This window comes from Trichoderma citrinoviride (assembly GCF_003025115.1).
Source record: "Trichoderma citrinoviride strain TUCIM 6016 unplaced genomic scaffold BBK36scaffold_8, whole genome shotgun sequence".
NCBI lineage: Eukaryota > Fungi > Ascomycota > Sordariomycetes > Hypocreales > Hypocreaceae > Trichoderma > Trichoderma citrinoviride.
The window spans coordinates 85,841-109,677 of record NW_020194716.1 but is presented as its reverse complement, the minus strand read 5'-3'; the positions used below and the strand labels follow the sequence as shown (position 1 = coordinate 109,677).

The 23,837-nt window shown below is 54.2% G+C and overlaps 6 protein-coding genes across 6 annotated transcripts; 2 read left to right on the top strand and 4 right to left on the bottom strand.

Moving 5' to 3' along the window:
- Nucleotides 1–7,009: 7,009 nt before the first annotated feature.
- BBK36DRAFT_1169237 (DEAD-domain-containing protein) lies at nt 7,010–9,729 on the top strand (the record flags this gene model as incomplete). Its single annotated transcript, XM_024895286.1, has 4 exons — nt 7,010–7,049; nt 7,356–7,552; nt 7,631–8,788; nt 8,851–9,729. The coding sequence occupies 4 exons, from the start codon at nt 7,010–7,012 to the stop codon at nt 9,727–9,729; spliced, it is 2,274 nt and encodes a 757-aa protein (XP_024748845.1).
- Nucleotides 9,730–9,925: 196 nt separating this feature from the next.
- BBK36DRAFT_54905 (cytochrome P450) lies at nt 9,926–11,678 on the bottom strand (the record flags this gene model as incomplete). The annotated part of the gene is made up of 3 exons (XM_024898240.1): nt 9,926–10,097; nt 10,157–11,397; nt 11,457–11,678. 3 exons carry the CDS (start codon nt 11,676–11,678, stop codon nt 9,926–9,928), a joined length of 1,635 nt encoding a protein of 544 aa, XP_024748844.1.
- A 1,611-nt stretch (nt 11,679–13,289) lies between these two features.
- Nucleotides 13,290–14,168, bottom strand: BBK36DRAFT_1141481 (hypothetical protein; the record flags this gene model as incomplete). The annotated part of the gene is made up of 5 exons (XM_024893448.1): nt 13,290–13,486; nt 13,581–13,742; nt 13,795–13,876; nt 13,940–13,943; nt 14,032–14,168. 5 exons carry the CDS (start codon nt 14,166–14,168, stop codon nt 13,290–13,292), a joined length of 582 nt encoding a protein of 193 aa, XP_024748843.1.
- A 1,119-nt stretch (nt 14,169–15,287) lies between these two features.
- On the bottom strand, nt 15,288–17,594 carry BBK36DRAFT_1201930 (hypothetical protein; the record flags this gene model as incomplete). The annotated part of the gene is made up of 8 exons (XM_024897192.1): nt 15,288–15,536; nt 15,600–15,787; nt 15,846–16,204; nt 16,272–16,636; nt 16,724–16,990; nt 17,211–17,337; nt 17,390–17,495; nt 17,549–17,594. The coding sequence occupies 8 exons, from the start codon at nt 17,592–17,594 to the stop codon at nt 15,288–15,290; spliced, it is 1,707 nt and encodes a 568-aa protein (XP_024748842.1).
- Nucleotides 17,595–18,064: 470 nt separating this feature from the next.
- On the bottom strand, nt 18,065–20,225 carry BBK36DRAFT_1169234 (Clavaminate synthase-like protein; the record flags this gene model as incomplete). The annotated part of the gene is made up of 5 exons (XM_024895285.1): nt 18,065–18,536; nt 18,599–18,845; nt 19,086–19,254; nt 19,322–19,704; nt 19,763–20,225. 5 exons carry the CDS (start codon nt 20,223–20,225, stop codon nt 18,065–18,067), a joined length of 1,734 nt encoding a protein of 577 aa, XP_024748841.1.
- Nucleotides 20,226–20,799: 574 nt separating this feature from the next.
- Nucleotides 20,800–22,961, top strand: BBK36DRAFT_1141478 (hypothetical protein; the record flags this gene model as incomplete). Its single annotated transcript, XM_024893447.1, has 5 exons — nt 20,800–20,869; nt 21,079–21,177; nt 21,232–21,786; nt 22,044–22,388; nt 22,552–22,961. 5 exons carry the CDS (start codon nt 20,800–20,802, stop codon nt 22,959–22,961), a joined length of 1,479 nt encoding a protein of 492 aa, XP_024748840.1.
- Between the last annotated feature and the right edge of the window lie 876 nt (nt 22,962–23,837).

Here is a 23,837-nt window from a genome sequence, read left to right as displayed (position 1 = left end):
GGCATCGGCTTCCATTCACCTGAGCCTCGCCTTCTCCCCTTCTTGAAATCTCCTTTCTTGGTGGTGAGAATTCTGGACGAGGCTTACATCCCCGTCATCCCTTTTGACCAATTCTCTCCCCTTTCATTCGGTCGTTTCCCCTTCTTCCCTTTTTCCATTTCCTTTCCTTGTCCTTCCTTTCCTTACCACGCCGCGTTCCACAACCGAGAAAACCAGCCGCATTCACCGCATCTATCGACCGAGTAATGACGAGACTCGCGCTGTCATTGTCGACCTAGGATTCCGGGCACAACAATGGCGGCTGCCGATGTCGACGTCGGTTACATCGCGGGCCATCTGGGCCTTGACCAGCCTGTGGTGGCGACTCTGACGACGCAGCCTACGGTCGAGCTGGTCGCTACTCTGCTCAAGGCTGTGGCTGCCAAAGCACACGAGTTCGAGACGTTGTATGCCGAGAAGCTACAGACCGATATCGAACTGGAGAATGCCGTTCGAAATTCCGAGACCAAGTCCCAGACCTTCAAGGCCACCGCCGAAAAGGCCCTCAAGGATGTGGAGGAAGCCCGACAGCGCCTCAAAGAGGAGGGTATGTGGTTTCCCGACTCGTAGCAGTGCCAGAGCCGCGTTTGGCCGTCCGCCTAACATTTGTGCACACCTTAGAAACGAAACGACAGTCGCTGGAGAACGAACTTCAAAGTCTCAAGGCCAAGTACTCCGATTACGATGCCGACGTCAAGGCTCTCAACGACAAGATCGAGACTCTGCAGTCTTCGAACCGAACAAACCTCAGCATCATTGAATCCCATAACAAACGCGACCAGACCTTGACCGAGGAGCTTACCAAGCAGCATCAGCGAAATGTCGAGCTTGCCAGAGAGGTTACGACCCTGCAGCAGTCGGAACAAAACGCCAAGGCGCAACTCAACAGCGCTAAGTTCCGACAGGACGCGCTGCAGCAGCAACTTGATTTGGCCCGTCAAAATGCCGAATGGCTCGAGACTGAGCTCAAGACCAAGAGCGACGAGGCCCTCAAATACCGAAAGGAAAAGGGTTCCAAGATTGCCGAACTTCAGAGGCAAAACGAAGATGCAAAGTCTCAGATTGACTCTCTGAAGCGTTCCGAGCAGCAGTTGCGCGAACGCCTTGATGCTATGCAGTCCAGGGCAGACGATGCCCTTGTCAAGCTGCAAAAGCAGGAAGGCTCCTTCGCGGCAACCGTAGAGAGCTACAAGCAGGAATTGGACGACCAGCGACGGCTTGTCGAAATGTCTGAGCAGCTCAGCAAAAAACACCAGGAACGCGTGCGAGAGCTGGAGGCCGAGAAGGAGCGTCTCAAGGACAACTACGAGAACGAACTTCGCCGCGTGCGCCTGGAGCTTGAATCTGAACGTCGGGTCACCAGCGAGATGGAGGAGCGGATCCGACGACTGGAGGGCGAACTGGACGAAGCCCAAGTCCGCATGGAGCACGCTGCTCCTGCGCCGTCTGCACCGCAGACTCCCCGATTGAATGGCTCAAACTTTGGACGGGCCAACTCCCCCTTTGGAACGCCTGGTTCTGCGCGAAACAAGTCGACCATCACTGCCACGCAGGCAATTGAGCAGCTTTACCAGGTCAAGGGTCAGCTTGCCAGCGAGAAACGGCGAAACCAGCAGCTTGCCGAAGAACTCGATGGCATGATTGCCGCCTTGGAAGCGAAGACACCGGAGATCCAGGAGCTTCAGTCCGAGGCTGAGACTCTTCGGAACGAGATTGCCCACATGTCTGAACTGTCGCAGCAGAGCTTCGAAGAGCGCGACGCAGCACGCAAGGCAGCCAGGAAAGCAGAGAGCGCTCTCGCTACAGCCCAATCCGAGAGCAAGATTCTGCGCACACAGCTGCGAGACTTGGGCACTCAGATCCAGATGCTCGTCTTTAACATCTACGCTCTGGAAAAGGGCGTGGACCAACTGACCGACGAAGAGAAGTACCGCCTGCAGCAGCTCGAGAAGGGCGAAATCACCGAGGACGCATTGTCCGATATGTCTGATACTCACCAGTTCATCACTCAGAAGCTGGTGGTCTTCAAAGATATCAAGTCGCTACAGGCCAAGAACGAGGACCTCTTGCGCATCACGCGTGAACTTGCCGAGCAGATGGAGAGCGAGGAAGCGTTGGCAGCGAAGCACCAGGCCAAGGAGGATCACGACATGGTTGAGAAACTCCAGCAGGATCTCACCCATATGATGGAAGAGATCAAATCTGCCAAGATCACCATGGAGAGCTACAAGATGGAGCGCGACATGTTCCGACGTCTTCTTCAGCAACGCGGCGCGGGCGAGGATCCATCTTCCTTCATGCGCCACTCTCTCGATGGCCGACTGCCCATGGCCAGCATTGAGTCTGCGGAGCAGACGGAGACTCTGACGGAAGCTTTGCGTAAGATACAGGCGGAATACGACAGCTTCCGAGACGCTCAGGATGGCGTGCGGAGGGACTTTAGAGACCAAATCGATCACCTGACTGCAGAGAAGAACGCGCTTCAGACTGCCAACATCAAGCTACAGGGCGAGATCAGACTGGAAGCCGAACGAAGAGAGATGCTGCAGAGCAATTATCTGGCGCTTCAGAACGAAAACAGCGAGCTTCAAAAGAGGACGCAGATTCTTTCCGAGACGGCCGCCAAACAGGATATTAGGACTCAGCAAGTTGCAGAAGAGCTCATTGAGGTCAAGGGCCTCTTGGACAGCATGCGTAACGAGACGGCCAACCTCAAGGCGGAGAAGAAGCTCTGGAAGGACATCCAAGAGCGCATGAGCAAGGACAACGACTCATTGATCGAAGAGAAGAACAGACTGGGCAACCTCTTGACGGCCCAACAATCGCTGGAAAACGAGCGCAACATTACCGAATCCGAGAACCGCCGCAAAGCACAAGCCAAGATTGAGGCTTTGGAGCTTGAGCTGAGCACTGCGCAGAAGAAACTGTCCCAGGCCGTGGAAGATAATCAACATCTCCAGCAGAGGAAAGAATATGAGGCAAAGGAATCCCAGAAGAGGATTGACGATCTCATGGCTAGCCTGAGCCAACTTCGAGAAGAGCACGTCAGCGTCAAGACGTCCCGTGATCATCTCCAAGCCCGTGTTGACGAGCTGACCGTGGAGCTGCGAAGCGCCGAGGAGCGTGCTGGACGCCTGCAGCCCCGTCCCACGCCCCGGCCGGGTCTGGTGACAGATGACAACGTGCGCCAGCAGGAGCTTGAGGCTGAGATCCAGGATCTCAACAACGACATTTCAGACCTCAAGCGTGATCTCGACATGGCCAACACGCAGTTGGAGAATGCAAAGGCCCAAGCCGAGCAATACAAGGAGCTGAGCCAGAGCAACGAAGAAGCATTGGAAGACTTGAGGGCCTCCCAGGAGCAGTACCGCCAGGAGGTTGAGGTTCTCATCCAGGAGAAGGATACGAAGATTAAGGAGCTGGGCCAGCAGATTGAAGATTTATCTGCTGAGCTGTCACGCTCAAACACCGAACTATCCGCAATCCGGGATTCGCAAGGGGAGATCGCTCGGAAATACGAAGACGAGAAGACGATTCTGGAGGAGGAGATTAAGCGGCTCAAAGAAGAGAGCAGTCGCCACGTCGAGGCTGCCCGGTACCACCAGCAGGATCTTCGTGCTCAAGCTGAGATTGCCTCGAAGGCTCAGCAGGATTACGAAAAGGAGCTTGTCAAGCATGCCGAGGCCGCCAAGCTGGTGCAGGAGTTGCGCAGCGAGTACAATGAGCTCAAGCGGGAGTCAGCATCATTGCGCGCTGAAGCGGAATCTGCCAAGGTTGCGCTCGCTCAAAGTGAGAGCTCGTGGGAAGACCGGCGACAGCAGCTGGAACAGGAGATGACCGAACTCAAGCAAAGACGCGAGGACGCCAACGCTCAGAACAAGCTGTTGCACCAGCAACTGGAGAGCCTGACCGCCCAGATCGCAGCTATGCAGCAGAACCGCAGCAAGATCGCTGACGCAGACGAAGCCATGTCCCCGGTGGGAGTGGGCGATGCCATTGAGGGCATGCGAGAGCTGAATGGGTATCTGCGTCGTGAAAAGGAGATCCTGGAGGTTCAATACGATATGAAGACCAACGAAGCGAAGCGTCTGCAGCAACAGGTCGAATACCTGCAGTCGCAGCTAGACGAGACACGTCTGAAGCTCGATCAGGAGCGCCAGGCTTCGCAAAGCGGCAACACTTCAATGGCTCACAAAGATCTTATGGAGAAATTGCACGAGCTCAACCTCTATCGCGAAAGCAGCATGGCCCTTCGGACAGAAAACAACCAGCTCAAAGATCAAATCGCCGAGAAGAACAAGAAGATTGACGAGATGACGCAGAAGATCCAGCCCCTCGAGGCTGAGATTGACAACCTCAAGACGCAAAAGTCTTTCTTGGAAGAGGAGATTAAGCAGATCCAGGAGGACCGCGATCGCTGGCAGAAGAGGACCGAGGGCATCCTGACCAAGTATGGTCGCGTCGACCCGGCCGAGATGGAGCAGCTGAAGCAGACAATTGCTGACCTCGAAGCGGAGCGGGATGCTCTCAAGGCGGGCGAACAGCCGCTACAGACGAAGGTTGCCGAACTCGAGGCGATCCTGGAGACGGAACGGGCCAACTGGTCCAATACCCGAGCCAAACTGACCGAGCAGTTCAAGGACCGATCCCGAAAACTTACCGGTGAGAGGAACGAGGCTAGTCAGCGGGCTAACAGCCTGCAAGAGCAGCTCGACAAGGTGAATGGCGATCTTGCTGGGGCGCAGAAGCAAGTGGAACAGTTCAGTGAGGAGAAGACAGATTTGTTGCGGCAGCTGCAAGGCTTCCAACAGCAGGTCGAGGAGCTTCGCCGACAGGCCCAGCAAACACAACCCTTGGCCGCACAGCCAGTCGCTCAGCAGCCGCAGTCTGACGCGTCTGCAACAGTTGTCGCTGCACTGGAGGAGCGTCTCGCCAACGCCCAGAAAGAGCTGGAAGCCGTCAATGCCCAGAAACTGGGAGCTGAGCAGCAGCTGGAGAGGCTCCGGAGCGAGCTACAGACTGCTACTTCAGAGCGTGATAGTGCGCTGCTGAAGCTTCAAGACGCCACCACGTCAGGACAGCCTTCTTCTGCTGGTGCCGCACCTGCTGCAGCGCCCGAGGCCGGAGAGGGCCAACCTGCTGCAAATAGTCTGTCCGATGCTGAGAGGAAGGCACTGGAAGATAGGGTTGCTGCAGCCGAGGCCAAGGCGGCCGAGTTTGAACAGAAGGCGAATGAAGTTGAGGCCAAGATTCAGCAAACGATCAAGGAGCGGTCCGATAGGATGAAGGACACGTTGAACAACAAACTCAAGGAGAGCCGCGCCAAACTGGAAGAGGAGTTCAAGAGAAAGGACGAGGACCTCAAACTCCGATTCGAGCAGGAGAAGTTGATTTGGCAAGCCGAGAACACTCCCAAGGCGGCTTCCGCGAAGGAAGCCCCTGCTGCCGAGCAGCAGCCTCCGCGCACGCCAGCCAAGGCCGAAGAAACGTCAGCCCCCGCCGCTCCAGCTTCTGGCGGGCCTCCCGACCTGTCCCAGCTCGACGACTCAGCCATCCGACAGTTTTTGTCTACCAACGGGACGGTCAAGAACATCATCGCTGCCAACATCCGTAAGAAGATGGATGCAGAGAGTGCAAAGATCAAATCAGAGTACGAAGCCAAAATCACGGCAGCGCGCGAGCAAGCTCAGCTCATGGAATCGAAGAAGTCTACGCTACGCATCAATATGGCGGAGAACAAACTTAGGACTGCAACCGCGAAACTGGGCGTGGTTGAGACAGCAGCAAAGGAGACGCCGCAGAAGCCAGTTGTAGAAGTCTGGGAGGTTGCCAAGTCGACTCAAGCTCCCCCCCCTCCTCCAGCAGCATCGGCAGCGAAGCCGCCGGCTCCAGCCTCGGCTACTGGTACGCAAGCGAAGCCGTCAGTGACGCCTGGCACAATGCTGCCTATCTCACCCGCCAACCCGCCAGCTGCAGCTCCGGCTGCCCAGCCCGTCGCCAATGGCCCCAGGCCCGCAGCTGCTTCAGCACAGTCTGCTACCCAACCTCCCGCAGAGCCCAAGGCTGCAGACACGGCCGCGCCGGCAACCAGCGGAAACCCGCCTCCCCAAGGTACAAATCCATTCGCGGTACCTGTGAATGCGAGCAACGCAGGAGGTCCCAACCCGTTTGCAAAACAGGAGACTGCCGACGCACCCGCAACCCAACAGACGCAGCCGCAGCCGCAGCCGCAGCAAGGCTTGCCAGGGGCGCCGCAAGCATCACAACTGCCGCAGCCGCCAAACCTACCACAGATCCCACCGCAGCCCCAGCAGCAGGGCCAGATGCCAGTTCGATCCGGGATCCCGATGCCACGTGGGGGCGGTCGTGGACGAGGAGGAGCTTACGTGCCTCCTAGCCAACGTGGAGGAGGTGGCAATGAAGGGGGACAGGGACATGCTGGCCGTGGCGGACGTGGCGGTGCTCGTGGAGGTCGTGGAGGCATGAATGCTTCGGCCGCCGAGTTCCAACCCGGGGCGAAGCGACCAAGAGGCGATTCGGAAGCCGCCGGTGCTGGGGCCAAGAGGGCTAGAGGAGCTCATTGAGGGCAACGCAAGTGTGTGAAGAATTTGCAAGGCTGAGGAACTTGGTAGATCTTGGGAAGGGGGTTTTGCAATGTATAATGCATGAGGAGGATGAACTCTCGATTTATCTACTCAATGTTTGTTTCATTATCAAGGGGGAAACGACTTATGGAGATATAAAATGGATGGGGAGGACATTGGAGACGCATTGCTGTATTCTTAGCATCATTACTATTTAAACTCAAACATTTTCTTTTCCCTTTTTTTCTCAGACGCTTCTTCTCTCAAAGAACTTTGATGTATTTCAGTTGAATTCGAAGAGATCTACTGGCATTTGTCGTGGGATGAGTGTGCTCGATACTCTATCTGGCCGCTTCTCAAAGTGCGGAGAGAAGTACTAGGTACCTATGCACTTGCAGGATGTACTGCCTACGGTAGTAGTATCTGGTACTAGGTACCTACCTTGGTGGATCGAGGCCTAGCGGTGCCGTTTTCCACTAAGATAAGCCCAGCAGGGGGAAAAAAAAAATTTAGGAGCTTCATCCAGCGATAAGAGAATCTGGCGACAACTTCCACCTTTGCTTGACACTGATACTGGCATCGATGCTAATTTGTTGGACTTCATTGGCGCTGAACTTGGAATCGAAGCGATCAGAAACGTCGAAAGAGCCTCGATGGGACCGCCGTCAAACAAGCGAAAGCTTCCCTCTGCCGCCGCACCAGCCGCGAAGCGCAGCAAAAACTCTGCCAAAGGCGCTGCCGCTGTCACGAAACCGCAACCGAAACCGAAATCGAAACCGAAATCGGACCCAAAATCGCAATCGAAGCCGTCGCGGAAGCTGGTCGATGCTGCCGCTCTCGCCTGGCAGTCGGTCGGAGAGGAATTCGGCGGGCTCGAGGTGATTGAGGGCGTTGACGTGGTGAGAAATGGTGGGACTGTGCAGTTTTTAGTGGCGGAGCAGCAGCAGCAGAAACAGAAGAACCCCGACTCTTCCGATTCATCAGCACGCAAACAGGGGTCGAGCAAGCACGAGAAATCACCGACAGACGCACAGGATGCCGTCGGCGAGCCTTCTAAAGGGTCTGGCGACAGCGCTGTGGAAGGCGAGGATGTCGATTCCGGCGAAGCTGGCGCTGCTCAAGGTGGCGTGGAGGGCGAGAGCGGCGAAGAGAAAGCTGCAGGAAAAGACAGGGCCGGCGACGAGAAGAAGCAGAAAAAGCAGAAGCAAAAAAAGCAGCTGGAAACGGCCGACAAAGAGCTACAGAAGCCCGCTCCACGCAAGCAGCAGCAGCAGCAGGGCAACTCGTTCGACGCGCTCATGGCCGTGGACGACACAGCAGAAGAAGCAGACATGGCTGCCTGGGTGGAGCTGAATCTGTCGACGCGCGTCGTGTCTGCGATTGCGAAACTGGGCTTCCCGAAGCCGACGCTGATCCAGCAGAAGACGATACCCGAGATCCTGGCGGGCGAGGACGTGATTGGCAAGGCGCAGACGGGATCTGGAAAGACGCTGGCCTTTGGTATACCGATCGTGGAGAAGTGGCTGGAGCTGTATGTGGACAAGGCAAACGTGAAGCGCGAGGGCCCAACGGCGGTTGTTCTCAGTCCGACGCGAGAGCTGGCGAAGCAGCTGTCGGACCACATCAAGGCGCTCTGCGATGGATTGCCGACGGCGCCCTACGTCTGCACCGTCACCGGTGGCCTGAGCATCCAAAAGCAGCAGCGGCAGCTGGAGAAGGCCGACATTGTCATTGCCACGCCCGGTCGTTTGTGGGAGGTGCTGGACGGCGACATGAGCTTGCAGAATGCCTTCACCAAGATCAAGTTCTTGGTCGTCGATGAGGCAGACAGGCTATTCAAGGCGGGACAGTTCAAGGAGGCGGAGGACATCATCGGAGCGCTGGATCGACGGGATCCCGAGGCTGACGAGAATGACGAGGACGACGATCTTCCTCCGCGGCAGACGCTCGTTTTCTCGGCCACGTTTGATAAGAACCTGCAGTCGAAGCTGGTGGGCAGAGGGAAGGGCCCCAAGGCAGCGGCGGGGAGCGACGAGGAGAAGATGGAGTATCTGATGAAGTGTCTAAAGTTCAGGGGCGAACCCAAGTTTATTGATGTCAATCCGGTGTCGCAGATGGCTGACGGCCTGAAGGAGGGCTTGATTGAGTGTGGCGCCATGGAGAAGGTGAGTTCTCTACGTTCCGAGCCTTGCGTTGTTATGTCCTCTCGCTAACCATAACTTACTAGGATCTCTATCTCTACACTGTCCTTGTCCTCAATCCCGGCCGTCGCACTCTCGTCTTCACAAACTCCATTTCGGCCGTCCGCCGCCTCACCCCCCTCCTCCAGAACCTCGGCCTCTCCGCACTCCCTCTACACTCTCAGATGATCCAAAAGGCTCGTCTGAGATCCATCGAGCGCTTTGCTGCTGCCAAGAACTCCATCCTTGTCGCAACAGACGTGGCTGCCCGTGGTTTGGACATCAAGGAGGTCGACCAGGTGCTGCACTACCATGTGCCGCGCCAGGCAGATACATATATCCACCGATCAGGTCGAACGGCTCGTGGCGATCGTTCGGGCGTGAGCGTCATTCTATGCTCTCCAGAGGAAGTCTTGCCCACGCGACGCCTGGCAAGTAAAGTACATGCCGAGCGAGAGGGTGGCGGCGGTGTCAAGCGGGAGCATTTCATCGAGACGCTCTCCATCGATCGCAAGATTGCATCACGTCTCAAGACTCGCGTCGATCTGGCCAAGCGCATCGCTGATGCTGTCTTGGCAAAGGAAAAGGGCCATAGTGAAGACACCTGGTTGCGCAACGCTGCGGAGGAGCTTGGCGTGGACTATGACTCTGAAGAATTCGAGGGCGGTGGACCGGGTAACTGGGGTGGTCGGGGAGGGGGTCGCAAGAAGAAGGAGAAGGAGGCCCGTCAATTGAGCAAGGCCGAGATGGGAGCGCTGCGGGCACAGCTGCGTGAGGAGCTGAGCAGGAGGGTTAACCTTGGCGTGAGTGAGAAGTACATCACAGGAGGAAGGGTAGACATCGCCGCGTTGTTGAGGGAGAAGGAGAAGGGGTCTGTTGGGGGTCTGTTTCTGGGAGGAGACGGGCTTTTTGGGTTGAATCTATAGACTTGCTTGCTTGTATGCGGACGCGCGGACACTGACTAGATGGCCATGAAGGGAGATGAATATCCAGCACGATATGAATGTGGATTCGATGCTCTACTCTGTTTCTTGCGATGCCGTATGGGAATTCAATTTTCGTGTCATCATTATTCCGTATATAAGCTCCTATCGTCTCAGTGTCCAACGCTCTTCGCCCATCTCACGCCTGCGCTTTCTTCCGTCGCACCTGAATCTCTGCTTTCAAGGGAGGCAGGCAAGTGCCACCCAAGAATTGCTTCTCGGGCAACTTCCCAACGAGCTTGATGTCGTAGTTGAGGAGGATGTGAGCCATGATGAGCTTCAGTTCGTGCGCGACGAAAAACCGTCCGGGACTATCCGAAAGTTAGCATCCTGACATGTCATGTGTGTGCATCGTCTGAGTATGGCTCACCATGCGTGTCTGCCGTGGCCAAAGGCCAAGTGCTGCGCGCTCGTCGTGACCATTCCAAGACCTCGAATCTTGGCCCCCTCCTCTGCATCGCGCTTCTTCTCTTCGTCCGATTTCGCATCCCAGGCTTCCCTTAGTCGAGAATAACGGAGAGGATCATACGAATGGGGATCGGCGTACAGATCCGGGTCGTGATGCGTTCCCTCGAGATTGACGGTGACAAAGCTGCCCTTGGGAAGAGTCCAGCCCAGATCGGGGTTGTGCAGGCCGTCCTGAGCCACTACTGTCCGTTCGATCAAGGTGGCGGCGAAGTTGCTCACTCTCTGAGACTCGCGGATGGAGGAGTCGAGGCGGACGAGTTTGGAGATGGCGGCCTTTGTCCAAGGGCCGGAGGAGGGCTTGTTGGCGGTAATTTCGGCGCGAAGGATGTCAAGGATGCCGGTTTCGGGGTCGGAGGTGAGGAGGTCTTGCATCCAGAGCTGGCCTGTGAGGACGGTAGTGTGGATTGCCGCGAACTCAATAGGTAAGAGACGGCGAGAAATAACGATAGGATCGAGCTCGAAAGTCTTCTGGTCGAGGAGGGCTTGTCGGATTAGCCAGGTGATGAAGTCTTCAGGGGGCGTGTAGTCTTTGTATTCTTCATCACCGGCGGCTTTCTTCATCATGGCGCTGAGGCGCCTCTGGATAACGGGCTGGGCCTGGGTGTTGGATGAGCGCCAGTGGATGTAGTTGGATATGCTGAAGAGTCGTCCAAATATGGGGTGGAGGACCTTGGGGAGTAGGCTTAGCAGGAGACCGTTCCGGACAACGTCGTTTGTGAAGTTGATCATGCCATGAAGAAATTGCTTGTTGCGGCAAACCTCGGGTCCTATAAGAAGCCTGTTTGTGACGTGCGGGACGATATCGAGCCAGAGGTTCCATAGCTTGATTGACTTCCAGTTGTCCGTGTCCTTTCCAAGTGCTGTGTCTACAGCGTGCTGAATCTCGTCGTCGACGTTGGGGATGACGGTGGACAGATGGCGCGCCAGATACTTGTGCATTACACGATTGGGGAACGGATCGTATGCTAAGCGGCGGCCAAGAAAATTGTACTGGGAATAGAGAATCGCGTTATGGGCGTCGTAAGTTGAAAGGATTTCGTCAGGCAAGTTGAAAAGCCAAGCGAGCTGGTCGCGCGGGATGACGACTTCTGAAGGGCGAGACAGCGGCGCTCGCACAATGAAGGCCATGCCCTTCTTGCCGAACTGGAGTTTAAGCGCATTGTGTTAGCAATATCTTCGAGAGACGGATGAGTGCTGCTCACTTTGGCGTAGCCATCCCTTAACCAGCTTACGTAGCTTGTAATGTAACGAAAACTGTCGAGAAAGGCGTTGAGCACTCCATGGCCCTTGCCCATGACAGGAATCTGGCGAGGATACTGCGGATGGCTGGCGAAGTCGACGATGAAAGACAGGACTAGGAAGAGAGCGCCAAAGCTCCACAGCTGGCTCGAGGTCACAGACCCCAGCAGCTCGGGGATAGCCATACTGAATGGATGTGTTTTGATGCGATGAAACGTGATGAGATGTCTAGGCTGGAACGGTCGCTGCTTGTTTTCATACTCTTTTCACCGATGCGTTATCCATCACTCACGAGCAGCTGTCATTGCGACGTTGCCTGATTGTGAAAGAAAATGGATGTCTTGGAAGAAAAGATCCTACGGAAGGATGAAGAGAGGGGACGGACGTCTGTGAGAGGTGACATCGCAGCGCAGCTAGCCGGGGGGGCCATGCTTATGCGAACAGGGCTATAAAAAGCGCGAACCATCAGCGACAACTTCACTCGGGAACGGAGGGATTAGCCGTTGTTGTGCGGGAGCACAAGCACGACGTGGCGTTGGATCGGGCTGTGCCAAGCGTCTCACACTGTCAATGTTGACGAGTCGATTCTGTAGTCGACCCTTGGATGACTGTACTGCCCTGGCGCCTATAATCGCGTTCGTGGTGGGAAGCCGACGGGATAGGATTGACCCATCGGAGGCGAAATCAACCATTTGGTGCCGTAGCTTGACAGCAGATGATATCAGAACTATTATGGCCTCGACAGTTGTCTGCCTCAAGGCAAATGAAATAATGTTTGTCAGGCGAATCAGATAGTATAACCTGGCTTAATCGGTATTAGTGGTTGCACGAGGTGACGCTGTCTGACGGAGCCATTGAAAACCCCGAATTCACGTAGGCAGTGGTATCAAGAGGATGATGTCGGTTCGGTGCCTCACTGGGTTGGACAATGCTATTGGCCACCCAAGCGAGATTGCGGCGACGCATCAGAGACCCTGGGCTTCTCCGATTGAGAACTGATTCAGTGGTTGCTGATGCGCTTTGGCGACTAGGTACCAAGCGGAAATGCGGGAGAGGGTAGGCTGCATGCGGCATCCAGAGTCGACATGTGAAAGTAGAGCTGCTTCAATTTGCTGCGGTTAATCTTAGTACAGGCCGGTAGTGTAGAATGTCGGTTCCAAAGATAGTTGGAAGAAGCCTCACTTTCCATTCCTACGCTCAACGGCTAGAGCTCTGTCTCTATTGCGACGAACTCAATGGGTAATAGACGTTATTTCACCCTCTACCGGATGCTAAGCCTTGCGGTGTACAGTAAGATACCCTTTTTGCATAAACGAGCCGGCGAAGGCGCTCTATACTCTCGCAGACTGTGCGACAATGATCGCATGTGACACTGTCCAAGTATTCCTGGGCGACGAGATCTTGATCTTCATCATTGCCGTTCTGTGGTTGATCAAGACCTCCACTGTCATGCTCAAGTCGACAGTGCTCGACAAGGGACCCAGCGGTGTCGAAGCGTGCTGTAGAGTGCTCACACTTGAAGATGGAGAATGAGAGGTTGTCGTCAGGGCCATGTGTCTAGGGCGCAATCGGCATCAGAGGCATGTTGAAGGCAGGCGATGGTTGAATGGGCGTAATTGTATAAGCTTCTCTTTGGTCGCGTTCTCCTCTGCTTTATGGACTCCGTCATCGGTGACTATGACCTTTCGATCCGTCTTCTCATAATTGGCATAAGTCTTGCGGCGAATGTTTCCCACGGCAAATTTCTTTGCGGCCTAACGAAAGTGGGTTGCTGGCTCCATTGACTGCGTCCTAATTCATGTAAGGCCATTCTCGTCAACGTATGGATCTCGGACGAGGTTATTGTCTCCACGACCGGGCTCCTTTTCCGAGCCGTCGGCGGCGGCGTGCTCCACTTCCAATTCGTCGGCCACGGCGCGGGGCTCCTCGTCCGAGTCGTCAAATGCACGATCGAACTCATTCTTCCGAGCCGTCGGCCGCTTCCTCGAAGTCGCTGCCATTGTTGTCGACGTCAACCTTGGAGCGGCCGGAGGAAAGGCTGATTGATGCAGCGGGCCTTTGAGCCATCTTTGACCTGGGAGACACACTGTAGAGATCGGGCTCTTCGTCGTCGTCGTCATCGTCGCCGGCCGATGTTTTCTTCATTGGGCTGGTTCGAGAGACGACCTGAACGCCTTTGGATAGTGACTGGCGTTGCGAGAGGATCGGCGAGACGCCTCTTTGGTGCCGGCGTGTCCAGGACGGGTGCGCTTCGCTTTGCTGGCACCGTCTCAATCGTTTCGATGCGGAGCATGGACGCACTGTGATCCTGTTCAATCTCGGCCTGCTCGTCCTTCCTGTCGCCGGCGACGGGGAGCTCATACCAGAGGACATCTCTGGCAGACTTTGTCCAGCCACTGACTCCATTAGTTTATGCACGAAAGTATGAGATGATTGGTGTACCTACCAGACTTGGCGAATTCCAGCAGTTCTATTTATCTCTGAAGGCCGTCGTTGGCCTTGTTGCGGAGTTTTGCGCCGAGTGTCTCCTTGACAGACCGGGTCCAGGCCTCCTCCATCGCCACCTCGATCTCCTCGCACTCCCGCTTGGTGCGTTCGCAGTCGCGGGTGTAGGTCTCCAAAAGCCTTACGCTGTCGGCGATTTTGCTGGGAGAAGAAGAAGAAGAAGAAGCCATTGTGTCGATTGAAGCTATCTTACATGTCAGTACAGCGCCGGGAGCCAGCGAGATGACGGTCACTTACAATGGGAGGACCACCTGAAATATTGTCGACTCACGGGGAGTCGAACAAATCCACAACCAGAAGTATCGTCAGCCCACGGGGGGCTGAGCTTCGGAGGACAAAGACGGAGAACGTTGGTAGCTGTCAGTAATTGACGACCGACTCGAACGGGCACCACGGGCAGGACGCAGAACGCAATACGCAATTGATTCGCGCTGTTCGACAATACTTGGACATCACATTGGCCCAATTGTCGCAATGCGAAAATACATGTATAGTCCATCAATTCTGTGGGAGTCTCCCTGGGCGGTATGGCCGCTCCTTCCTCCTCCTGAGGTCTCGCCAACCATTCTGCCGGATTCGCTATCGATACCGGAGTATTGTGCAGACATGTTGAATGATTGCCAGCCTGGATTGCAAATGCCTTCGATGAAAGTGAGATGGCTTGTTCTTGGACGTGTATGTACGCTGGTAGTTTGTGTAAGCCCATGCATCTCTGGTGGTGCCATCGTCGCCTAGTCGCCAGCTTTGTGTCGGATGCCTACCTACCGTTAAAGCCTTGTGAGGGTGCCCTTGCATCGGCCACCATGGAACAGGGTGGATATTGAGTACGCGCTTGAAGGCGCCTGCGTCAAGGCTAATGAAGAACGATTATCAGGCAAGTCAGAACGTTATAGTCTGGTTTAACCGGTGTTGGTGCGTGAGGTGATGCTGTCTGACGGAGCCTTTGAATACCCCGATTCCACGCACGCGGTAGTATCGGGAGAATTCTCTGGGTTCGGTGCCTCGCGGGTTGGGTGCTGCCATTAGCCCCCCCACGCGAGATTGCGACGACGACAGAGCATAGAGCCCAGGCTTCTCCAATGGATGACTGATCAAGTGGTCTCTGGTGTGTGTTGACAACCATTATTTGGCGGGCACATAGGAGAGAATGAACTGCATGGGGTATCTAGAGTTGACATGTGAAAGTAGGAATGCTTCACATGCTGGCCAGTCTCGGTACGTGCAAGTCGTTTAAAGCGTTGGCTGGAAGATGTGGGAGAATATTTGCATTTCATTCCTCCGCTCCACTGCTAAAGCTCCGTCTCTGGAAAGCTATGATTGCAACCGGTCGATATGAGCTCAATCGAATGCCAGGCGGTTCCCTGGAGCATCCGGTCGTATGCGTCGCGCCTAATCGCAGAGTGACGCATAGAGAGGCTTGAGGTGAGGGAGGCATCAGTGGTTTGCGAATCGTCTTCGCCGTTGACACTGTCGCTTTCAACGACGACCAGGGGCTCCAATGATCGTTCTCTAACGGCGTCTCTGACCGCTGACACTGACTGTCCATGATAATCTATTGGCCCTGGGCCATCATCTTGAACGATGATGGTTCTGGGACCAACGCCATGGACAGCGCTTGGTGATGTGCAAATCAAAGGAGAAGCCGACCTTGATCTGCAGCTTTCTCCTTGAGAGTATGGCTCCTCACGAGCACGCCGGATCCCTTGCATCGCAAGACTGTTGATTCTCATGTCGTGCGCAAACCTATTGCTGCTGCAATACTTCCCAAAGAGCGATTCGACGGACATGCCTATGTAGAGTATCTTAGCTTTGGAGGAACATCACCCAAGCTTGTGCGAGTTACTCACCTCTGCTCTGCCAAACATCTAGATGGAATGTGCAAGGCCATACATCGCTTGGCCGGAAGGCTTCCACTAAATGGCAGAGCTCGGCATAAGAGGAGTGTCGCGAATATGGAAATCGTATGATGTTTGGTAGACTGGAGCCATTGCCACCCTCGGTGAAATTGAGGGAAGAAATCGCCCTTGACCGGCTATTGGTACTGGCGACGGAGAGTATGGCTTGTCGCAGATCCGTCGAGTGGGCGTCTTCACAGGAAGAAATGTTGATGTTGAGCGGCAGGTTGCGTCCGCTGGCCAGTGCATCGGTGAGAATACGAGCACATTCTCCCCGCGCTTCCTCTGGCATATTGTGTATCGCACCTATTCTATGGCAGTATTCATATCAGTTCAAGAACATCAATATACCTCCAGAGTGTCCGTTCTGAAACTCACATTTCCAGTAAGCTTTGAAGATCCCTCCGGCTGGGGACCCCCAGTTCCATCTCCCGCTCCAAGTCTTCGCCACCTCCCCCTATTCCAGCTTCCTGGATGACTCCGCCGTCAGGGAAAGATGCGATAACGGGCTGAATTCTGACTACAGAGGAATTCTTTGCAATCGCGCACAAGTTACCACTTTCACAGCTGTGGAGACGAACATTCTGGTCCGAGGTAAGGCAGCCTGGCTGAGGCGTGTTTCCACACATGAAGCCGGTTAGGGCGGCGGCAGTTGACGTCAGTTGATTGCCAAAATTGGGTCGAGCTTCTGACGTTGTGTTCAAAGAATTGTATATACGGAGCTTGTAGTCATCGACATGAATCTTCGCCGGCGTCAGTTGAAGCGTTCAGTATCGGGGGGGGGAAGCCGATCAACTCACAGGGGAATGTAAAGCCTTCGAAAGCGCAACCCAAACATCTTCGTAACCATATGTCCAAGACTGAATGTAAAAGACAGTATCTTTTGGGTACCTCTGGACTTTTCGTAGCAGCTCTGCAATTCCCTCGGCCTTTGTCTGGAATGGAATGTCGTCTGTGAAGGACGTGTCGAGATATATCGTATCCAGAGTCTTCAAACCATAGGTATACTCGATAAGAGCTGGACTCCGCGTGATGGAATTGACAAACCACGGCTCGCTTCTAATATCTCCTGTGTAAAGTATCGCTTTTCCTTGTCCCTCAATCACTAAGTCACTGTCCGTCAGAAGATCATTCCGAAAAGACCAGATGCATCACTTACGGAACATGACAGACCCAGGGCAGTGGTTGGCATCAAAGAGCGTCACTTGGATGTAGTTTCCTGGCTGGAGCTCGATCGCGGTTGGAGATTCGAGTGGAAGAGGCTTCTGCTTAAAATCAACCACAAATCTTCGAGGTAAAATAAAGAGAGACACGCACGATGACCTTGCTCAGATGCTTGTAGGTCTGCTGCCGCGCCTCAAGAATGCCCTCGGCATAGCTGAGGCGGCAAGGGTATCTCTCTAGGCGTAGCAGAATCTCTCTGGTAGCTGCAGAGCAGTAGACGCTGCAACAGCACGTCAGCACTGAGTGTAGCAAAATGCCGACCGTGTACTCACAACGGAGACCTCAGCGTCTCCAGCCCAGAGAGATGGTCGCTGTGGACATGGCTGAGGAAGCACGCCAAGGGTGGTGCTACGCCTTCGTGATGTCTGAAGAAATCAACTGCCGGCAGATTAGCAACAAGCGTCGACGGGTCACAAACGGACGATCCGAACTTCTAATGTCTGGGAACTCGGGGACGAGGCCGTTGAATGTCGACATGGCGACCGCGCGGCATCAGGGAGAGCATAGGAGCCTCGAGATGGCAGAAGGAAGAGTCGTGAATTCTGTGGTGTCTCAGGTGGCTTCGATTTCATGGTCGGGCAACATTTCAGCGGTGCGCGCGAAAGCATTAGGCGGTCGGGTCATTCCGCACTGTAGGATCAGTGCATATGTGCGCTATACTCGCTTCACTTTGCCAGTAACGGTCAGGTAAGAAAGCCACCGGCGTACAGTCCCCATCTGAGATCACACAGTATTTCTCGTGCGGACTACAGAGGACGGTCCTTTTCTCACCATTTCGACTACGAGTCAGAGGCTCATACGGCCGTATTTTCACGATTTCGATGAAATTTGTTTTGTAATTTGTACTCAGCGCTACTAATGTTAAGAACAGCATTGCCTCCACAGCTGAGATACTACCAGGCTCCCTTGGACAACGACAACTCCAATTGCCAAACAGCGAAGGCTAGTCAGTCAAAATGGATCCGCCACAGCTCTCTATCGCTTCCCGACAGGAACGCGCTTCTCGTATGCATCATCAAGATGTTGTCGCTCACTACAATGTCGCCCTTGTCCCAGACGTGGTAGTAGACGACTCTCCGGTCATATAGAACGGAGTCGATGGCCTCGCAGATGGCCGCACTATCGGCGGCGTCCAGCCCGTCAATGGTGACTTTTGTGGGCTCGAACTTGGTCTTGTGTTGAGGCCATGGCTCGTGATATCGGAGGCAAGGCTTTCCTGTCACTGGATGCGGTGTGATTAGTGGGAGTCCCTTGAGAACCGTTTGGTCAAATGAGGCAGTAGAAACAGTCCAAGTCATCTCTGAGAGCGCTTCGAGCTGAAGCCAGTCTGGGAGATGCTTGAGGAACAGTGTCGAAGACGAAAACAGCGTGTATCCCGTATCACGAGGGCTTGAGGTGGCTCCGACGAAGATTTGGAACCTGGAAAACCGGACACGTTAGAACTGGATGCCCTGGTCTCGGCTACAATCGAGGCTACTCACCGAGGCGGCGTCGAGACCAGTGACTCTTTGCCATTGTCATCCACTTGCTTAACCGTTTTGAAAAGGCCGTCATAGTGGAAAGGCATCGGTTCCATGCTGAGCACGTTATTCAGGCCTTGAGTGTTCGTTCCCCGATCTTTGACTTCCAAGATGAGACCAAATTTCCACGACGTCAGCTTGCCAAACTCTTCCGCCTTCTTTGCGAATTGGTCCTTGTTGGGCTTCTTGACGAAGCCACGCAGGATAACTGGCGAGTTGAGCTCGGATAACGACCTGATCTTGCCGGCATCTACGTCTTGCATCGTCATGCTAAACGCGCCCCTGGCCGGCTTGAACAGCCATCCGGACGGGTATAAGGGCTCGCATACAACGCCGCCTTTTTCCGATCCCCATGAGAATAGATCTGATTTCTCTCGGAAGTAGCTGGGTCTTCCGTTCTCGTAGACGAGCTCATATGAGCCGTCTTTTTCAAAATCGGATCGCATGCCGGTAGACGTCGTTCCGTCTAGCCGGTATGCGACGGCGCAATGCCATGGAGTGGTGTAGATGGCGTCGGTGGGCAGCAAGCTGATGGAAAGCTTGTTTGTCATATTGGACGGATGAATTGAGAGCCTAACTGAATCCTTGTACTTTTGTCGAACTGCGCTGGCAAATGCCTGGAAACCTGAAGTCAGCGCTGATGAACGATCTGGATGACATCAGGGGAGACACTTGAGAACTTACATCACCACGGGCCATCATCTGCTGGGCAATGTATTCGATGCCTCGCTTGTACTTGGTCTTGCTGCGGTCGTCTCCGACGGGATACACCGTCTGGAGATCCGTTTCCAGGAACTTGATGTATCCTCTGTATGTCAAACAGACATCCTCGGTTTGGCTGACCGTCTTCCAGTCCCAGTCGGGGCGGCTGAAGGTATTAAGAAGTGCTCGCCGGAAGTTTGACGCGTTTGCAACATATGTCATCTCGTCAAGCTGCTCGGGTAGCTGGATCGCCACAAGGTCTCGAAGACGCGAGAAGAAAATGTGTTTGTATCCCCTAGCCCTGGCTATAGCTCGGAGGGTCTCTCCGTAGTGCCACACATCTCTGTCTGGAACTCCAAGCAAGTCTAAATCCTTCGAGTTAGTATTGCTCAACAAAGGCACGTGGAGGTGTCTTAGCAGTACCATTGTATACCAGGCCATCGGAGATGATGGTGAGATTCGCCCCTGGAGGGTAAATGTCTTGGATGGCTAGACAAAGGCCGTGGAGGTGTGCCAGAGCGAGTTCCTCTGCTCTATCAGGAAGCTTGCCAAGCACTTTGGACTGTGAGTTCGGTGACTTGAAAGGAAAAGCGGGCAAGCACATGGGCACTGCCTCGCCAGCTTTGACATGAGTGTAGATGAGGGCGAGGAATTTGAGGGCGCCTTCATCACGTTTGACTTCGGCATCGATCGGTCGCTTGAGACGGTACCGGTCGATGATGTGAAGGACCTTGGAGGCTGTCTCTAGAGCGGCTGCGTCCACGCCGGCAGTCAGGGACACAGAAGGGACAGTGACTGGAAGAGGAGGAGGAGAGGTGGACTTGAGCTTGGGTTGACTCGTCGGGACGTCCACGGCCGGGGACTCAAGTTCTACTGCGGACGGCATGGCTTCACTTGGAGGCTGGAAGAGAACAACTGTAGTGAACCAAAATGTGGTCAGTGCCGTACCGCTCCTGCTTGGAGAAACAGGATCCTTTTATTAGATGTGAAGCTCTTCATATGAATATGCATAGCCAGGTCTTGACCTCATGGCCCACCATCTTTCAAGTGATAGCCGTTGGGGCTATGCTACCTTCTCCATCTGGATTGGTTCGCCGAGGGGGGCGTGTGGCAATTTGTCGATACATCTCAAAAATTATTCACAAGTTTCACCTTGCAAGAAACTTCAGAGGCTTGGTACTCGATATGGCAATTGTGGGAGCTTGGTGGAGTGGTTGGCTCCTGGTACGGTGCAGCGGTTATGGAGAAAAGAGTTGAACCCCTGTGGGTGTGGTCGTGCGAGTTGGCTGCCGCTTAGGTTGGAGTATCACCGTCCTCGGTATGTGATAATAGGTAACTGAATCCCAAGGAAGCTCTAGAATCCTGTGACTACATCCCATCATTGTTCTGTTCTTCGCTTTTCCTCCAGGACATACCTCCAAGAGAACGGACCCTGAGAAAATCTTGTCAAACTCTACAACATGTCTGGATCAGACAGCAAAGTCGAAGAGGTTGACGTAGCCATCGTTGGAGGCATGTTGCAGCATACACGTCCCATCCATAATAAACGGGTTGATATTCTATTGCTAACGAAATTGGTCTGTTATAGGAGGCCCTACTGGCTTGCTCACCGGCTTGCTTTTGCATCGACTTGGTGTTTCCATCAGCATTTTAGGTACTGCCACCCGCGGGAATACTGACGGATGAATGAATGCAGGCTAATATTGGCCAATTTGCAGACGCCAAACCCCAAAGTCTAGATCTTGGACGAGCAGATGCCCTCAACGCCAGAACGCAGCAATATCTGGCGGTTGTTGGCATCCTTGATGAACTGCTTCCATTGGGTTTGAAGTGCAACAGTACGTGAACACCTGGCTCTCGAATCGTTTGTGCTTCGGGCTTACTTTGTGTAGCGAGTTCGACATTTGGAGACGGAGATTTCATCTCTCGCCAGAACAAGTGGTGGGTCAGCCTTGAACACACGCTTCACAAGAACTTCTTGATGATCGGACAACCAGTCATTGAGAAGGTCTTAAGCAATCGTCTGGATGGGTTGATCCATTACGGGGAGCAAGTGGAGACTCTGCTCGAGACAGACGACTTTGTCGAACTGGTGACAAAGAGCGGCCGTACAGTCCGCTCCAAGTATGCCCTTGGAGCAGACGGAGCCAAGTCGACAGTACGAGCAGCCATAGGAGCGACCTTTACCGGAACCAAGCCGGAGATGCTGTGGGCGGTGCTTGATACCTTCATCAACACGGACTTCCCCACATGCCCCGAAATCATTACTTTCCAGTTGAACGGCCAGTCTAGAGTGTCTTGGATTCCGCGAGAGAGGGGTCTTTGTCGTTTCTATGTGCTCCTTGAAGGAGAGGTGACGCAAAAGCGCGCTGAGGAGTCTATCAAGAAGCACTTGGCTCCATACCGCACCGAGTTTATCAAGACTGAATGGTATAGCACTTTTGATGGTAAGTGGATTTCCTTTACTCACCCTTCCCTTTGCTTTCTTTGCTAGCTATTCCCTTGTTCAGTATTTGTCCTACTTGTCAATCCTTTACAATGCCCTCTGCTCCAGGTCTGGTATGCGCGCCGCTTGCCTGGGGAGGTCGCATGATACCTCGCTAGCTCGACATAAGTCCTCGTCCATTTCTTTTCTGGCAAAACCAAAAAGGGACAGTATCAAAAAGTGCTAGGAGTCAACGGAGCTAACAAGATTGTGGTTCAGTCAAGGAGCGAATAGCAAGCTCTTTCATCTCCAAGGATGGCGCGGGCCGCGTGTTCTTGGCCGGGGACGCTGCCCACGTCCACTCAGTCAACGGGGGTCAAGGCTTGAACACTGGCATTGCCGATGCCTTTAGTCTTGCCTGGCGTCTGGCCCTTGTCATGAATCAGACCTCGGGCTCGCGTCTTCAGAAGGGCGCAGGGAAGATCCTCCTCCAAAGCTACGACATTGAGCGCAGACAGACTGCCCAGGGGGTCATTGACGTTGCTGCCGCGCTGGTCCGTGATACCGTTCACACAGCCAAGCAATATGTTGGCACAATCGAAAAGAACGCGGGATACATCACAGGTCAGTCAATTTCTCCGTCAAAGTCAATCAAATTCTTCCATGGATGATGGTGGTTGTTCGCCCACCCTCCCGATGAAGCATGGGCACACACACCCCGTATCACGGGCCTTGGTGGGCCAAACAATGAAGATGGGCAATGGCTGGCTAACACGATGGCCAATAGGAATGGGCGTCGCCTACGACGGCATGGAATCACCTGCGGTGCAAGAGTCAGAGCACGGATTCTGGAGGGCCGGTAAACGCTGCCCAGACGTGGTTTTGTCAAAGCTCGAGGTAGATGGCGACGTCTGGCTCTACTCCCAGGTCACTTATGGCAAGTATCTAATGTTAGCCATTGGAAACCATCCCGAACAGGTGCTTGCCTACGAGGACGTTGCCGTTCTATTCAACGTCCTGCCGTCATCGGCAAGGGCCGAGGGCGTGGCCACTTCCAAGGCGAACACGTTCACGGCGGACTGGGCCGAGCCGAACGATTCCTTTGCAGTCCTGGTTCGACCTGACATGTACATTGGCTACGTGGGAGCCGACATTGAGAGCTGCCAACGATACCTGGATAGGTTCTTCATCCGATGATGGTGCAAGGACGGGGTTGATCACCCATGCGGTTCTCGTATAAGCAACATAGATAGCCACAGTAAATTGAGTTGAAGTTCCAGAAGAAGACGAAGAAGGTACCACCTACCCACCGAAGTAGGGCCATGATCATCATGGTTCCACGTAGTATTATGTAGTCTGGCGTGCGTGCCTTGTACATGGATGGAGTGAAAGGAATGCAACCTCATCGGGGCGTTTTCCCCTTGTTCGCTTGACCCTATGGGGACTTGAACCATGGGGCTTGAATCATGAACGCTATCCCATTGATCGAGCCGGTAATTCATCCCACCGGCGGTAAAATTTTACTGCCGTGCCTGGGATTGGATTCAGATACATACCGCAAAGAGGGTGCTGATGCCAGTCCCCCAGGATCCGGCTTAACGTCTCAGGCCATTAGCAAACTTGATGGAGCCGCTCATCGGTTTGTAGTTCTACTCACGATGTGACACTGACATGGATCAGGGTGTCTCAATCAGGAAGTTATCCCTCATGTTCTGCATTGCATGATCCGCGGCTTCTGCTTTATGGTTAAATTTCGTCAGCCCAGTTGCGCTGCCTAGTGCCTCGGAGCCGTTTGAAGGGCATAGAGTCCTTGACAAACTACAGGCACGAAGTACGGATAGGCAGTCATGATTCATACTTGCAAGTTGGAGAAGTCACCCCTCCGTCATGTCGCGTCTTTCTATTTCTTTGAAGGATATCCGACAGGAAGGCCATGTCGTTTGGAAGATGGCTAGAACGTTGTTCAGGGATGTCATCTCGAGGCAACAGCCGGCGCCTTATTCCTATAGCGGCATCTGCGAGGTTGTCAAACCTGTTCTGATGTCTCTCTTGCTTAGATAGGGGCCGAACGAG